The sequence below is a fragment of the Seriola aureovittata genome, chromosome 12 (genome assembly GCF_021018895.1).
Source record: "Seriola aureovittata isolate HTS-2021-v1 ecotype China chromosome 12, ASM2101889v1, whole genome shotgun sequence".
Classification (NCBI taxonomy): domain Eukaryota; kingdom Metazoa; phylum Chordata; class Actinopteri; order Carangiformes; family Carangidae; genus Seriola; species Seriola aureovittata.
The window spans coordinates 27411545-27428164 of record NC_079375.1 but is presented as its reverse complement, the minus strand read 5'-3'; the positions used below and the strand labels follow the sequence as shown (position 1 = coordinate 27428164).

At 42.8% G+C, this 16620-nt stretch overlaps 2 protein-coding genes across 3 annotated transcripts; one reads left to right on the top strand and one right to left on the bottom strand.

The window, feature by feature from the left end:
* Positions 1 to 1404: 1404 nt before the first annotated feature.
* riok1 (RIO kinase 1 (yeast)) lies at positions 1405 to 12829 on the bottom strand. 2 transcript variants are annotated; one of them, XM_056391511.1, is made up of 18 exons: positions 12690 to 12829; positions 11793 to 12034; positions 10945 to 11131; positions 10753 to 10843; positions 9736 to 9805; positions 9608 to 9650; positions 9365 to 9457; positions 8914 to 9026; positions 8716 to 8796; positions 8470 to 8556; positions 8242 to 8379; positions 7659 to 7762; positions 7408 to 7514; positions 7147 to 7212; positions 6928 to 7044; positions 2126 to 2179; positions 1921 to 2034; positions 1405 to 1810 (listed from the first exon to the last, which is right to left on the bottom strand). In XM_056391511.1, exons 2-18 carry the CDS (start codon positions 11840 to 11842, stop codon positions 1700 to 1702), a joined length of 1626 nt encoding a protein of 541 aa, XP_056247486.1. In that variant the 5' UTR covers positions 11843 to 12034; positions 12690 to 12829; the 3' UTR covers positions 1405 to 1699. The 2 variants fall into 2 exon arrangements, with proteins under 2 accessions (XP_056247486.1, XP_056247484.1); XM_056391509.1 differs by having other exon boundaries at positions 11793 to 12031.
* Positions 12830 to 12832: 3 nt separating this feature from the next.
* On the top strand, positions 12833 to 16538 carry rpp40 (ribonuclease P/MRP 40 subunit). Its single transcript, XM_056391574.1, has 8 exons — positions 12833 to 12963; positions 13750 to 13894; positions 13983 to 14051; positions 14418 to 14513; positions 14845 to 14967; positions 15055 to 15235; positions 15321 to 15455; positions 16209 to 16538. Exons 1-8 carry the CDS (start codon positions 12847 to 12849, stop codon positions 16405 to 16407), a joined length of 1065 nt encoding a protein of 354 aa, XP_056247549.1. The 5' UTR covers positions 12833 to 12846; the 3' UTR covers positions 16408 to 16538.
* Positions 16539 to 16620: the final 82 nt, after the last annotated feature.

Genomic DNA, 16620 nt, shown 5'->3' with positions numbered 1-16620 from the left:
CAGGCTCCTCCCCCTTCACATCATCATCTTCATCCTCCTCATCCTCAGTTTGTGGTCTATTCCATAGTTTGTTTCACTCAAAACTTCATTTAAAAATGTTTTGATTTTAGAAGTTTGTTCTGAAGTGGTTTTCTTCCAACAGCTGAGTCAGAGGGGTGAGGCAGGGTAAGGGAGGGTGAGGGAGGTTCGGCAAAGGTCAGAGGTCACCAGGTCACGAGGAAGTAGCTGCACGTGTAGTCAGCTGACTGAGAACAAACATCCTGTTCAGAAACTCTTTCTCACTGCTAATATGGTTTGAGACAGCTAATGTGTGTGTGCGTGTGTGTGTGACCTGCAGTGTGTCCTCTATCAGGAACATTACCAGAACATCATACATCAGTCTATCATTGACAGACGTCAACACAGATAGAGAATCAGTGTATCCTTGTTCGTCTCAGAAATGAAGAGAAATCAGCAGAAGTCTGGAGAACGTCAGAGAGAACGTCAGTAATAACAACATATCCGATGGTCTGATAAAAGGTTAAAGCTAAAAGAGTAAAAACTACAACTCCCAGGCTGAAAATCATCTGAAAGCCACAGACTGTCAGCACACCGACCTCTGACCTCCTTCTACATTAACTGTCAGGTTACAGTGTGGTGTCATGTTAAAGACATCATCTCTCATCTCTACAGCTCAGTTCTGGTGATTATCTGCATCCTGATTGGCTGATTCAGAGTGTAGTGTGTGACAGTCTCTGCTCTGATCAGCTGATCAGGAACCCTGAGCTTTAACTGAACAACATTAAACTGGTTTATGAAACAAAGTGACTTGAAGTTTAAAGACACAGAATCAAACTTCTATCAAACAAACAGTCATCAACTATCAGTGATGACACGTACAGTGACATCATCACCACCATCACAGCAGTTTTATCTCTCTCACACACACACACACACACACACACACACACACACACACACACACACACACACACACACACACACACACACACACACACACACACACAATCTCAGATTAATTTTCAAACTTCATCACTTTCAGCACCACGATAGCCAATATCTACCTCTACATATACAGAAGTATGATACAGGTATATATATGTATGTATAGATTATCTTTGTGATGTTTAGGCAGGTTCTAGGCTGTAATTGGTCGATTATCTGCCTATTAATTACTATTTAATTACCGACAGAATCAGTAGGATGCAAATTACTAATTAGAGCTGGTTTCACTTGTCAGAACAAACATGTATAAGTTCCTTGTTCCAGTCACTGATGATGATCGTTTTTCATTAAAACACAGGCAGCCATGTTTGTTTTCAGATTCAGTTAGTAACAACCACTTAAGCTAACATTAGCTTGTTCATGACACAGAGTCAGCAACAAAAGAAAGAACTGATTAACTCAGATTAAAACTTTTATTAATTGTTGATCAGCTTCTGTCTGATATTGATCTACTGCAGCACATCGACGTCACTAGGTGATGTCTTAAACCAATCATAGCAGCAGCTCCTGAGGCTTCTTCCAGAGCTTTCAACCACGTCTTGATCTTTAAGCTCCAGAAAAAGGTGCCTAAGTGGATGTTGAGTTGAGCCAGATCTGAGCTGTGATTGGCTGCTGGATTTTCAGTCTGGGTTCATGTTTATGTGGGATTGATGTAGTTGTGACACACAGGAAGTCCATGCTGACAAACAGGAAGTCATCTGCCTTTCTTCATCTTGGCAACCTTCTCCTTCCTCTTCTTCACGTGTTTCGGGACTTTACTCTTTCTTTTTTCTCTCTGAGCTTCTTTCACCATCTTCTTCTTCTCCTGAAAAAAACAAATTTTATTCTCACTTTTATTTTTCATTTCAGAGACAAAAACCACCTGCATCAGCTTCAGAGCTTCAAAGATTCAAAGATACAATGAAAGTCAAACACCTTTCTGTCCATCGAGGTTTCCTCATTCTGCTCCTGCTGATCTGCCTCCTCTTCATCCTCCTCCTCTTCTTCCTCTTCTGATGAGGAGTGGTCGTCCACCAGGAGTGCAGGAACCTGAGGAGAAACGAAAGGACGAAGTCAGGCTAATCTATGCTAAACTATGCTAAGCTAACACTAGCATGAGAAAGAGTGTGAGGTAACATACTGTCTGAACTCCAGAGAGATCCTTCTTCAGTCCAGTCAGCGTCTGATACAGAATCTGAACACAGAAAAACAACTTCATCTTCTTCATCATCATCTTCATCATCATCACCATCATCATAATAAACAATTGTAACCAAGGTTAAATAATCAGCATTTTAAAATGCTCCGTGCGTTTATTTTGAAAGGATTGTTTCCTCTGCCAGCGTCTACTTCCTGTTCTTTTAGTAGCTTTTTGCTTGTCGAGATGCTGGCTCGGTCGACCAATCGGGTGTCAGCTTCTGCCTGGTTGACCTCTGCGCGTGGGTTTTTTTTTTTTTTCTTGAGCCGCAGTAAGGAGCAAGAGCAACCATCAAGACAAGCAACACGTGAAACGGAAGAAAAACTATAAAAGTTGATTAAAGTTGAGAGCACAGCGAGAAGGACCTGTCATCACTAGTCACGGAGAAAAACCAATTGGTGAGAGATGTTTTGACCGTGCTAATTGCTAATGCGAGTGCGCGTTTTTATTATGAACGTTATTATTATTATTTTGAAAGTGAAATCTAAATGGGTGCAGTGTAATATGTGGTTTGTGTATGTATTTAACCCTTGCATATCTGTCACATGCTGAATGGTTATTTGTGTAGATTTAAGCACCTTCATTTGTACTTTTTAAGCACACGAATCTGCACTTTGCTAATTGTGCACATTAAATATTTTTGTTGTTTAAGTACCTTTACTGGGCATTTAAAGCGCATTAAGCTGCACTTACATTGTTTTGTAGACTCTACTGTAGGCTGCTGTTGCATGCCAGAGGGTGCACACAGCATGTGTTTTCCTTTTATTATTATTATTAGATTATTATTATTTTATGCCAGTTGAGATATGTGAAGGTGAATGCGAATATGTGAAAGAGGAAATATTTTGTTTGTAATTAATTTTGAGTGAAAGGTTATTTCAGTAACCATAGTTTTTCTAATATTTTGAATCTATTATTACATATTTTGATCCTTAATAATTGTGAAGTCCCCTTTACAATGTTTCATGAGTTCAAACTGTTATTCTCTGGTAATTTAGAGAGTAATCAGGGAAATTAGAAGATGTATTCTAGCTTTTATGTGATGGTGTACTGATTAGAAGCTTGAATATTCTGACCTTACCCACAAAAGGTCAGGTTTTTTGTGGATGACGAGAGTTCCCGTCCCACCTGGAGTTGGAGCTTGGAGACTATTGGATGTTTGATGGCGAGCTACGGCACTTGTCAACTTGTTCAACAGTGCGGTAAGACAAACAGTTGGCACTTTTCAGTGGGCTGAGCAGTATTATCTGCTGCAAGGACTAAGTGACTGAGTTGAAGGGGGTTAAATTGAAAACAATTTTATACTTGTATTGTGTTACTGTAAACTGTATAACTGTGTTTTCTAGTCATCCTTCCCTGTTTTTTTTTTTTTATTAAATGGGAAGAGTAGTTCTTTCTCAAAGAAGAGATACTGTGTCCGAGTTGTTCCTGGTGTGTTGTTTAGTTCATCCTTGGCTCCGTAGTCGTATTTAGAGCTTCTGATCTTACTAACCATAGATAGATATCACATTTGTTCACTACAGCTTCTTATATATGTTGTAGCTCCACCAGAAAACACAAGTAAACACAATGTTTTACTAGAAATGACGAGCTCAGGAAACTTTAGGAACTTCTACTGGGTTCTACCTGTTATCTCTACTGTCTCTGTCTCTACTGTCTCTGTCTCTACTGTCTCTACTGTCTCTACTGTCTCTACTGTCTCTGTCTCTACTGTCTCTGTCTCTACTGTCTCTACTGTCTCTGTCTCTACTGTCTCTGTCTCTACTGTCTCTACTGTCTCTGTCTCTACTGTCTCTGTCTCTACTGTCTCTGTCTCTACTGTCTCTACTGTCTCTGTCTCTACTGTCTCTACTGTCTCTGTCTCTACTGTCTCTACTGTCTCTGTCTCTACTGTCTCTGTCTCTACTGTCTCTACTGTCTCTGTCTCTACTGTCTCTGTCTCTACTGTCGCTGTCTTCACTGTCTCTACTGTCTCTGTCTTTACTGTCTCTACTGTCGCTGTCTCTACTGTCTCTACTGTCGCTGTCTTCACTGTCTCTGCTGTCTCTGTCTTTACTGTCTCTACTGTCTCTACTGTCTCTGTCTCTACTGTCTCTGTCTCTACTGTCTCTACTGTCTCTGTCTCTACTGTCTCTACTGTCTCTGTCTCTACTGTCTCTGTCTCTACTGTCTCTACTGTCTCTACTGTCTCTGTCTCTACTGTCTCTGTCTCTACTGTCTCTACTGTCTCTGTCTCTACTGTCTCTACTGTCTCTGTCTCTACTGTCTCTGTCTCTACTGTCTCTACTGTCTCTGTCTCTACTGTCTCTGTCTCTACTGTCTCTACTGTCTCTGTCTCTGTCTCTACTGTCTCTGTCTCTACTGTCGCTGTCTTCACTGTCTCTACTGTCTCTACTGTCTCTGTCTTTACTGTCTCTACTGTCGCTGTCTCTACTGTCTCTACTGTCGCTGTCTTCACTGTCTCTGCTGTCTCTGTCTTTACTGTCTCTACTGTCACTACTGTCTCTGTCTCTACTGTCTCTGTCTCTACTGTCTCTACTGTCTCTGTCTCTACTGTCTCTACTGTCTCTGTCTCTACTGTCTCTGTCTCTACTGTCTCTACTGTCTCTACTGTCTCTGTCTCTACTGTCTCTGTCTCTACTGTCTCTACTGTCTCTGTCTCTACTGTCTCTACTGTCTCTGTCTCTACTGTCTCTGTCTCTACTGTCTCTACTGTCTCTGTCTCTACTGTCTCTGTCTCTACTGTCTCTACTGTCTCTGTCTCTGTCTCTACTGTCTCTGTCTCTACTGTCGCTGTCTTCACTGTCTCTACTGTCACTACTGTCTCTGTCTTTACTGTCTCTACTGTCGCTGTCTCTACTGTCTCTACTGTCGCTGTCTTCACTGTCTCTGCTGTCTCTGTCTTTACTGTCTCTACTGTCACTACTGTCTCTGTCTCTACTGTCTCTACTGTCTCTGTCTCTACTGTCTCTGTCTCTACTGTCTCTACTGTCTCTACTGTCTCTACTGTCTCTACTGTCTCTGTCTCTACTGTCTCTGTCTCTACTGTCGCTGTCTTCACTGTCTCTACTGTCTCTGTCTTTACTGTCTCTACTGTCACTGCTGTCTCACTGTCACTACTGTCTCTACTGTCTCTGTCTCTACTGTCTCTACCGTCACTGCTGTCTCACTGTCACTACTGTCTCTACTGTCGCTGTCTTCACTGTCTCTACTGTCTCTGTCTCTACTGTCTCTACTGTCGCTGTCTCTACTGTCTCTACAGTCTCTGTCTCTACTGTCACTGCTGTCTCACTGTCACTACTGTCTCTACTGTCGCTGTCTTCACTGTCTCTACTGTCTCTGTCTCTACTGTCTCTGTCTCTACTGTCTCTACTGTCGCTGTCTTCACTGTCTCTGCTGTCTCTGTCTTTACTGTCTCTACTGTCACTGCTGTCTCACTGTCACTACTGTCTCTACTGTCTCTACTGTAACTGCTGTCTCACTTTCACTACTGTCTCTACTGTCTCTGTCTCTACTGTCTCTACCGTCACTGCTGTCTCACTGTCACTACTGTCGCTGTCTTCACTGTCTCTACTGTCTCTGTCTCTACTGTCTCTACTGTCGCTGTCTCTACTGTCTCTACAGTCTCTGTCTCTACTGTCTTTGTCTCTTTCTCTACAGTCTCTACTGTCTCTGTCTTTACTGTCTCTACTGTCGCTGTCTTCACTGTCTCTACTGTCTCTGTCTCTATTGTCTCTGCTGTCTCTACTGTCTCTGTCTTTACTGTCTCTACTGTCGCTGTCTTCACTGTCTCTACTGTCTCTGTCTCTACTGTCTCTACTGTCACTGCTGTCTCTACTGTCTCTACCGACTCTGTCTCTACTGTCTCTGTCTCTACTGTCACTGCTGTCTCTACTGTCACTGCTGTCTCTACAGTCTCTATTGTCTCTACTGTCTCTATTCTCACTGCTGTCTCTACAGTCTCTGTCTCTACTGTCACTGTCTCTACAGTCTCTGTCTCTACAGTCTCTGTCTCTGCTGTCACTGCTGTCTCTGTCTCTACTATCTCTACCGTCTCACTGTCACTGCTGTCTCACTGTCACTGCTGTCTCTACTGTCTGTCTCTACAGTCTCTGTCTGTACTGTCTCTGCTGTCTCTGTCTACTGTCTCTGCTGTCTCTACTGTCTCTGCTGTCTGTCTCTACTGTCTCTGTTTCTGCTGTCTGTCTCTAATGTCTCTGTGTCTACTGTCTGTCTCTACTGTGTCTGCTGTCTGTCTCTACTGTCTCTGTGTCTGCTGTCTGTCTCTACTGTGTCTGCTGTCTGTCTCTACTATATCTGTCTCTGCTGTCTGTCTTTACTGTGTCTGCTGTCTCTACAGTCTCTACTGTCTGTCTCTACAGTCTCTATTGTCACTGCTGTCTCTACTGTCTCTGTTGTCTGTCTCTACTGTGTCTGCTGTCTCTGCTGTGTGTCTCTACTGTCTCTGTCTCTGCTGTCTGTCTCTACTGTCTCTGTTTCTGTTGTCTGTCTCTACTGTCTGTCTTTACTGTCTCTGTGTCTGCTGTCTGTCTCTACTGTGTCTGCTGTCTGTCTCTACTGTCTCTACTGTCTCTGTTTCTGCTGTCTGTCTCTACTGTCTCTGTGTCTGCTGTCTGTCTCTACTGTGTCTGCTGTCTGTCTCTACTGTCTCTGCTGTCTGTCTCTGCTGTCTGTCTCTACTGTCTCTGAATCTGCTCATCTATCTTTATGTTTGAGTTTCTTACGTTGTCATTGTGTCCAGAGAGGGCCGACTCTTCCTCCTTCGTCCTCATCAGGTCAACGTCTCGCTCATAGTGACTCACCTCCGTCAAAGTCCGGGGGATGTAGGCCTTCTTAAACACCTGTGGGAAAAGAGGAGGGGACATACAGGTGAGAGGTTAAAGGTCAGACAGACTTACTCACAGAAAAGTGGTTAAGACCGTAACCAGCTCAAAATGTTACACCTCCTCATCCACTCTGTCCTGATCTGATCGCTGCTCTGATGTCCGCTCAGCTGCAACCACCATCGCCTAGACAACCAAACAGACAAATAAATAAGTAAACAAACAAGAAATAAAAAGATGGACAACTTCTGTTTCTTTAGTGTAATGTCTTGTTTCAGTCTTCCTTGTTCTTGTCTGTTATTTCTGTCTGTATCTTGATTTTTTTGAATACTATGTTATCTGAAGATGTGTTTGTAATAAGCTGTATTTCTGCAGAAACACCTTCTCCAGGTATTGATCAATGTTGTGGCAGGTGATCGACAGGTCGGTGATGAAGTCAAACAGTTCTCTGACCGTCATCACGGCCACACCATGCTTCACAAAGAACTCTGGGAAATAGAAACAGACATCAGCTGACAGAGGAAACTGAATTCTGTCATTACTCTTTTATTCCAACAGATTCTGACTTCATTCTCAGACAAGTGATTTTCAAACGAACAGTTAAACAGTCGAGACGTTCTGCAGCATCTCACCGTTCACGTTGCTGCAGTCCTTCCTGAGGAACTCGAGGGCGTGAGGATGATCGTGCTCCACTGACTGTGACACATCGATGATGTAAGCATCTCCGTTGTGATACCTGCAGGTGGGGACACACTGTCTGTTGGTCTTTGATATTATTCAAATGCATGATGTTAGTTTTCTTTACTGACATGTTGGCGTTGGAGTCAAATGAGTCAGCCGGGTTTATTGAACAGAATCAGAACAAAGATGAAACCGACACCTCCACAATGATTGCATGAACCGGGGGTGCTGCCTGCAGTCACTGCTAGTCTAATTCATTATCTACATCTGTTCAATAAACAAGAAAAAACATGTAGATGAGACGGAGCCGGTGTTGATGGAGCTCGGCTAACAGTTCTCTCTGAATCTCTGTACTGGACTCAGAGATGAAACTGACTCATCTGACTCTCTCAGGATTGTGAAATATAGAACAAAGACACACTGAAACTGTAAAGATCCTAATTTTAGAGAACCAGAAGTGTCAGAGTATGTTTTACTTTGACAGATTTGTGTGTGTGTGGTGGGTGTGTCCGGCTGCTGGGCACTGTCTCTTACAACATATTGAACTCGCTGAGGTCGGCGTGGACAAGTCGAGCCTCCTGAAACATTTTCCTCATGTTCTGTAGAACCTGTAGGTAGAGCTCACGAGCCTTCGACTCAGACAACGACGCGTTCTTCAGCAAAGGAGCCGGCCTGATCGATCAATACATGCCATGACAGTCACGGTTACTCTGTGCACATCACTGATCAATCACTCTGATCAAGACTCTGATTGGTTCTTACATGTTATCTTTTCCAATGAAGCTCATCAATAGAACATGACTTCTGAGCAGCAGAGGTTCTGGACTCGGGATCCCTGCCGTCTGAAGCCTGAAACACACACATTGTCAGGTTCTACTGGGTTCCATCAGTTAAATCTACTGGGTTCCAAATGTCTGCCAGATCAGGTTCTACTGGGTTCTGTCTGTCTTTGAAATCTGGTTCCACTAGGTTCTAATGGGTTCTGTAGGTCAATAGAAAGGGTCTGACCTGATGAGGTTCCTCATCTCCTTCTCTGCCCAGGTTCTCACCATCTTCCTGGGGTTTCCTTTACAATAACCATGACGGAACCTGCAGAACAATAGAAGAACATAGAACCCTGTTACTGAACATGATACAGATCCTCTATAATATGAATCACCAATTAGCTCAGTGAGACCTGAACTCTTCTTCTGTGGTGTGACTGACCTGAACTCTCCACTGACGTATTTGTCTCTGTCTTTGAACAGCAGGATGGAGGTCTTGTAGATCTTAATGGCTCTGCTCTCTCCTGCTGAGGTGTTTGCGTGATAAACATTTGCCTGAAAACACATTAGACCACATTCATGTTCAAAAACCGGCCTTGGACTTCTTACTGCATGGTCCAGATACTGGTTCTTTTGACCGGTCAGGATGTTACACTGACTCCGTACGTTTCATCTAGACACAACTGTATGTAGAAATAACATGAACAAAAAGTAATATCCATCAGTGCCAACATTAGCAAGCTAGGCTAATTAGCTTCACACACACAGAGCAGAGACAGGTTGACAACTCATTATGCTAAGGGCAATAAAAGACTAAAATCAAAGACGCACAGACGTCGACCCCCCCCCCCCAGGATTGATCAGTATTGTTGTATTGGTGGGTGATGTCTGACCTCCTTCCCCGTACTGATGCAGCCGTTGATTTCACAGATCACTCCTCGACTCAACATCTTGAACAGAATCATTCGAGTCCGAGGATCTAAAACCTGCAGAAGAAGAAACAATACACATCAATGCACATTTACTATCTGCTGGTTATTGATCCTTATTTCAAACACTACGAGAGAACATTTCAAACCGGCTTTCACTTCCTCTCTGGCTTTTTCTAAATAAAAGTGTCTTCATGTGCAGCTCACCTGTTCGACTGTGGCTCGATCTGATTTGTCCTTCACTCTGTACCTGCAGAGAGCAGCCAATCAGAAGGTTAGTCACATCAGTCACATGGCCTGCTCTGAAAATAACGTTCTGATGAAATCAGACGTACGTGACGGCATCTCTCTGTTTCTGCATCGTCGTCACTTTATTGATCACTGAGTCGGCGTAATTCAGTTTATCTGAAACAAAACAAACAGAGAACCTGTTCAAATCAGAACCTGAAAACCAGAACCAGATCATATTGAGCTGTCGTTAGTATAAGTGTAGTCAGTACAGGTGTAGTTAATACAGGTGCAGTTAATACAGGTGTATTCAGTACAGGTGTAGTCAGTGCAGGTGTAGTCAGTACAGGTGTAGTCAGTGCAGGTGTATTCAGTACAGGTGTAGTTAGTACAGGTGTATTCAGTACAGGTGTAGTCAGTACAGGTGTATTCAGTGCAGGTGTAGTTAGTACAGGTGTAGTCAGTACAGGTGTAGTCAGTACATGTGTATTCAGTACAGGTGTAGTCAGTACAGGTGTAGTCAGTGCAGGTATAGTCAGTGCAGGTGTATTCAGTACATGTGTAGTCAGTACAGATGTAGTTAGTACAGGTGCAGTTAATACAGGTGTATTCAGTACAGGTGTAGTCAGTACAGGTGTATTCAGTACAGGTGTAGTCAGTACAGGTGTATTCAGTGCAGGTGTAGTTAGTACAGGTGTAGTCAGTACAGGTGTAGTCAGTACATGTGTATTCAGTACAGGTGTAGTTAGTACAGGTGTAGTCAGTACAGGTGTATTCAGTGCAGGTGTATTCAGTGCAGGTGTAGTTAGTACAGGTGTAGTCAGTACAGGTGTAGTCAGTACATGTGTATTCAGTACAGGTGTAGTTAGTACAGGTGTAGTCAGTACAGGTGTATTCAGTGCAGGTGTATTCAGTGCAGGTGTAGTTAGTACAGGTGTAGTCAGTACAGGTGTAGTCAGTACAGGTGTATTCAGTGCAGGTGTAGTTAGTACAGGTGTAGTCAGTACAGGTGTAGTCAGTACATGTGTATTCAGTGCAGGTGTAGTTAGTACAGGTGTAGTCAGTACAGGTGTAGTCAGTACAGGTGTATTCAGTGCAGGTGTAGTCAGTACAGGTGTAATTACCCAGGTTGATCTTGTGTTCGTATTTCCTCAGAGCTTTGTCTGATGGAGTCGACGACGGCAGCGTTTTATTGGACGGATTCTGTCTGTTGGACTGAAAACAAACAAACAAACAAACAGTAAACACACAAACAAGGGACTGAGGAGACAAACTGATCCATCAATAATCAATCAGAGTGATCAGACTGATCAGACCTGACTGTTTGTCCTGTTGTATCTCTTGGTCAAATCTCCTCCTGCTGTGGTCCACGCCCACTCTTCATCTTCATCCTCCTCCTCTTCCTCCTCTTCACTGTCCTCTTCCTGATGGTATGATGATGATGAATGCTGCAGAGTGACATCACTGATCTGACTCATTACAGCCGACACCTCTGATTGGTCGCTGCAGACAAAAGGAAATCAAACAGTGTCAGAAACATGGCTGCCAGGTAAACTCGAATAGGTGAGCAACTGCTGCACTCTGATTGGTCAGAGATCTACACTTTCACTGTCCTGACCCCAAACATACAAACATGTCAACAAACAACAACAACAGCCTTATTGTAAATTGTGAAACACATCATCATTTATTAATAATAATATTTTACTAGTTATAAATAGTAATAACGCGTCAGATTAATGAGTAGTGAACATTAACTTGATCTTGCTAGTGAGCCTGCATCAATATATGAAATATATCAGTTCGCAGTTACATGAGGGACAGAGACACAGTTATATTTATTGTTTCTACTTTTACAGGAAGCAGGCATCATAACTTTCCTATAGGTGTGTCAACTGGATCAAGTGAAGGTGCCACAACAGGAGAACCCTTATAGAGTATGATACCTGAAGGACTGATATCAAAAACAACAGCAAACTGTTTGGAGCTTTCCCTCCTCATTGAAGGGTTGAGTCACCATGACAACACCACTCATGAACCAACTGTCAGAACCAAGGATTTCTTTCTGTGACACGTCCCTGTTGCTCCACAGGAAATATTTGTTTGGACAAAACCTGCTGAGACAAATCTCAGACCACCTAGATTAGAAAACACATAGACTCACCTGTCCTCCGCGTCATCAAACTGTCCAGGTACACACCCGGCCACAGACATGAGGTCACACTCCACAGGTTAAGACCGAAACCAGAGTATGAACCGGGTCCAAACTGATCCAGACTGTGTTAGAGCAGCTCTGAACGAACTCCGTCAACAGCGTGTTCTTCTTTTCACTACCGGGTTTGAACACGTGAGTACGGCGAGAGACGAGGGTCATTCAACGATCTGATGAGACGGTGCTGCCATCTGCTGGAGGAAGAGTACAGTATGTACAGTAAGATTTATACTGAGCTGGACATAAAAACAAACCCACACACAAACAAACAAACAAAAGCCTCTAAGGAGAGAGAGTCGAACAACACAGGATAAAAATCCTGAGCCCAAAAGGAGATTTATTTTACTTTACTGATTATTGATGATTCTCCCCTCATTGATTAACAGATTTAACCATTTAGAGGGAAAAGAGATTAATTTACTGCACAACATGAATAGCACAAACCATTTTATCTTTGTCTGACTCATATTTAAGTTTAATTGTTGGATTTTAATCTTTCAAATAAAAACACAACAAAAAATTAAAAATATATATTGATACAAAGAGAAAAACATTCAAATACAACACGACAACAATGAAACTGATTATTATCAAAATGCAGTTTATCTGGTAAAAGCTACTGTAATTTAACCCTGGTGAGGAGCTGTTTAAACTGATCTACTGTTTAAAGTGGATAACTCTTTTTACTCTATTTTTTCTTCTTTTTTAACTGAATAAAGGGAGTGTGTTTTTAAATATTTTTTTAAGATCTGTCAACAAACTCTAATTTGTAATTAAATATGTTTTTCTGTCTATGATTTCATTTAATTAAAGGTTTAAATCATTTTAACTATAAACATTTTGACTCACCGTTTATTTTTCAGTTTTTTCACCCTAACCTTAGATCGCCCTAGTTGGGAGCATTTAAGTTGAAAACCCGTCACAGGAAGTATCCTGTAGCGTGTTAGCCGTTAGCTCCCTGACCATAGATCAGTCTTTTCACAGTTTAAAAAAAGTTTTAGTGAAGATGTCTGTTGATCTGGATCAGACTCCACGGTCTCTGCTGGTCTGTGATCGGTCCAGTTTCCTGGATGAGAAGAACCGGATCAGTTCGCAGGTGGAGCAGCTACACTTCAACTACAAGGTGAGGCCGTTAGCATATTAGCCGTGTTAGGACGTATAGCTCCATTAACCAAGCCCTGAAATAGAACTGTCTGACGTTCCCGTAGTTATATCAGTCCAGAGAGTAAACTAGTACTGTTCGTTAACTAGTATTAACTAATGTAAAGTAACACGTTGCTGTGAAGAATTAGCGGTTAGCATGCTAACAGTGAAAAAGAAAACAAACCGAGTTTACACGTGCTAGGCACGGATTTTCAAAATAAAAGTCAGAGTGGTCTTGGTTCTTGCACGGTGAAATTAAGATAAATACATTTATTCCAGTACTATAGTGTATTTACTGGTACTGCAGTACATCTCAGAGTACTTGCTGTAGTGTACTGTGGTACAGTAGCACTGCAGTGATGAGACGTTATTACAGGTTAACCTGCTCGGCAACAGAATATAAAGTCATTAAAATCAGCTGCACTACGACTGAACGGAGTATTTCTTCTTCTGTGGTATTAGTACTTTTACCTCAGTATAGAATCAGAGTACTTTAATCATTAATCAACAACACTAATCTTCCAGTTGTTCCTGGACAGATGTTAAAAACAGTTCAGATTCAAACAGCGAGAATTAAGTTTTAAAGATCTTAATGAAACTACTCGTTAGAGATCAAATGTATAGGAGCCATTTTAACTCGTTATGATGTCACAACATCAGACAGGTGACCAGTCAAATACAGGTGTGTTCAATATGTGAGTCAGTAAAAAGTCTCTCTATAATGATATTTAACTTTTCAGTCAACACACTGGTTTTATCTGTGCAGGTGTCTGTGCTGCTGCCTGAGTGTAGCTCCGCCCCCTCTCACCTGGATTCTGTGTTAAACAGTTTCAGCAGTTTCTACCTGATCAGGAAGCTGCCTATACATGAACTGCTGGATAAACACTTCCTGGAGATGGCCGTGTACCAGGGTAACATATGTGCACACCTGTATCACCTGAGAGATACACCTTTACACACCTGAGACAAACCTGTACACTGACTGCTCCTGTGTTTCAGGTAGTGCGTACGGTGTGTCGTACAGGACCAGGATAGATGAAGATAACTGTGTTGCTCTGATGCCAAACGGTAGAAACTCCTCCTCCTGCCTGATGATGATGAAATAATGTCTGACATCACTTCCTGTTTACTGCAGATTTCATATTTACTGTGTAAATATATGTTCAATCACATACTCCACACCTGGATGACATGTCTCATGTTCCTGGATCCAGGTGAGGTCTCAGTCTACGGAGACGAACTGATGCAACACTAGGGGGCACCATGATGAACCAAAACAAATAGAATGTAAACGTCTCCCTGTGGATTTATTTTCTCAAAGAAGAAAACACGACAGGATTTACAGAGGACATACAGTATGATGGAGTTGACTGTCTACCAGTCTGATTTTACCTGCCTGACTGTCCCTGTTTGACTGTACCTGTCTGTTTGCAGGTCGTCTGTGCCTAACTCTGGATAAAGACTCCTTCCAGGTGTTGGGGTTTGAGGGGAAACTGTCCAGATTCACCCACAGGACAAACAGCAGATATGGTCTGTCACATTTTATTTCTATAGCCTTATGTAATCAATATATATATATATATATATATATATATATATATAATCAGTCAACCCTTTACTTGAACAGGTGTAACAGTCTGTTCAGCATCATCCCCAGTCAGATAAAGAGAAGTCCTTTAATGAGGTCGAGAGCTCAGGAAGCTCATCAGAGGAGGGGGGTTGTTAGTGGTTCACTCAGCCGCAGCTATGAGCTGATTGGTCGATCCATGACTACTTCTACTGCAGTCACGTGTGTACTTGTGTGTACTTGTGTGTACTTCAACTGCAGTCATGTGTGTATTTGTGTGTACTTCTACTGCAGTGGTGTCTGTTGATCTGACTGACAGCAGCATGGCTCCTGGTGGGCGGGGCTACCTGAGACTCCTCACAGGTCTGAGGTCACGACTTCACCTGAAGTGTGATTTTCTGCTGTCGCATCATCCAGGTGAGACATGCATGTGTGTTACCCATGATCCTCTGCTGCTATTACACACTTTATATTACCCATAATGCCCTGCTGTCTGTCCTGCAGGGGGCGGAGCCTCTCTGCAGCCCCTCCTGTCTCATTATGATTGGTCGGAGCACAGACCTGAGATCAGTACTCATGCTCTGACACACCTGTCCTGTCCCGCCCAGCTGACCTCTGACCTGCAGTCATGTGACCCTCACAGCTTCCTGGAGTGGCTCGGAGCCGTGGACGGGGACATCAGCAGGTGACAAACTTTTTTTTTTTTTGTACCTGCTCTGTAAACACACCTGTCAGGCAGAACACAGTGAACTCTTCTTCTGTGGTTTCAGTGAGAACTCACCAAGCAGCTTCCTGTCATCGTTTGTCTGTCCCGAACCAAAGACGACACTGAGTCAAGCTCTGAGCATTTCCATCTGCGGACTGCTGCTTCCTCAAGACGTGCACCGACTCATCCAGGAGATCAGGTGACACCTGACCTTTGACCCTCAACACTGCTGAAACCTGACCATAGTGTCATATGTCTCAGTGGTTTCATCAAATCTGAGTCCAGTTCTGAAGAATCAAACCTAAACTGAGCTGAGAGGGTGTCTTTGTTACAGTCTCTGAGCAGCTACAACGTAACACCTGTAGAATACAACGAAACACCTGTAGAATACACTGTAACACCTGTCGAATACAACGAAACACCTGTCGAATACACTGTAACACCTGTAGAATACAACGAAACACCTGTCGAATACACTGTAACACCTGTAGAATACACTGTAACACCTGTAGAATACAACGAAACACCTGTCGAATACAACGAAACACCTGTCGAATACACTGTAACACCTGTCGAATACACTGTAACACCTGTCGAATACAACGAAACACCTGTCGAATACACTGTAACACCTGTCGAATACACTGTAACACCTGTCGAATACAACGAAACACCTGTCGAATACACTGTAACACCTGTATAATACAACGAAACACCTGTCGAATACACTGTAACACCTGTATAATACAACGAAACACCTGTCGAATACACTGTTACACCTGTCGAATACAACAAAACACCTGTAGAATACACTGTAACACCTGTCGAATACACTGTAACACCAGTTGAATACAACGTAACACCTGTAGAATATACTTTTGTAACGAACACCTAGGTCAGGAGGGAGCGACATGAAATGACTGTACCTGTCATTTTCTCTTCTGTCCTGCAGGTGTTACCTGGAACAGCCTCTGCTTGAGTCCTGGGTGTCTCTTACGGTTCATGGTTTTGTTGACAGTCCAGTATCATGGGGGGGCAGCGAGCACGGAGTCCTGAGAGGAGGAGAAAACTTCTACACCCTGCTAATGTTTCACGACCACACCTACCACCTACACCTGGCTACAGGAGCGCACGACATCTGTCCACCATGATATCATCAGTATGCGTCTGTATTGTTCTGTTGAACCGTGTTTAGTTTTTATTTCTACTTGGATCAGGATTTGTTGTAGAAACTTGTTTCAGGTCAGTTTTGATGAAAAATAAAATCTGAGTTGTAAACACACATGAACCAGCAGTCGTCACTTTATAATACAATATAATATAATATATAATGTCTCAGGAACAGGAGCCTTCTCAAATTTGGT

Excerpts from the sequence above, each read along its gene's own strand:
- rpp40 (XM_056391574.1), top strand. The coding sequence starts at position 12,847 with ATGTCTGTTGATCTGGATCAGACTCCACGGTCTCTGCTGGTCTGTGAT. Across the intron at positions 12,964-13,749 it reads AGCTACACTTCAACTACAAG|GTGTCTGTGCTGCTGCCTGA; the intron begins GTGAGGCCGTTA and ends TTATCTGTGCAG. Across the intron at positions 14,514-14,844 it reads CAGGACAAACAGCAGATATG|TGGTGTCTGTTGATCTGACT; the intron begins GTCTGTCACATT and ends CTTCTACTGCAG.
- riok1 (XM_056391511.1), bottom strand. The coding sequence starts at position 11,842 with ATGTCTGTGGCCGGGTGTGTACCTGGACAGTTTGATGACGCGGAGGAC. Across the intron at positions 9,806-10,752 it reads CGAACACAAGATCAACCTGG|ATAAACTGAATTACGCCGAC; the intron begins GTAATTACACCT and ends GTTTTGTTTCAG. Across the intron at positions 2,035-2,125 it reads ATCTCTCTGGAGTTCAGACA|GTTCCTGCACTCCTGGTGGA; the intron begins GTATGTTACCTC and ends GTTTCTCCTCAG.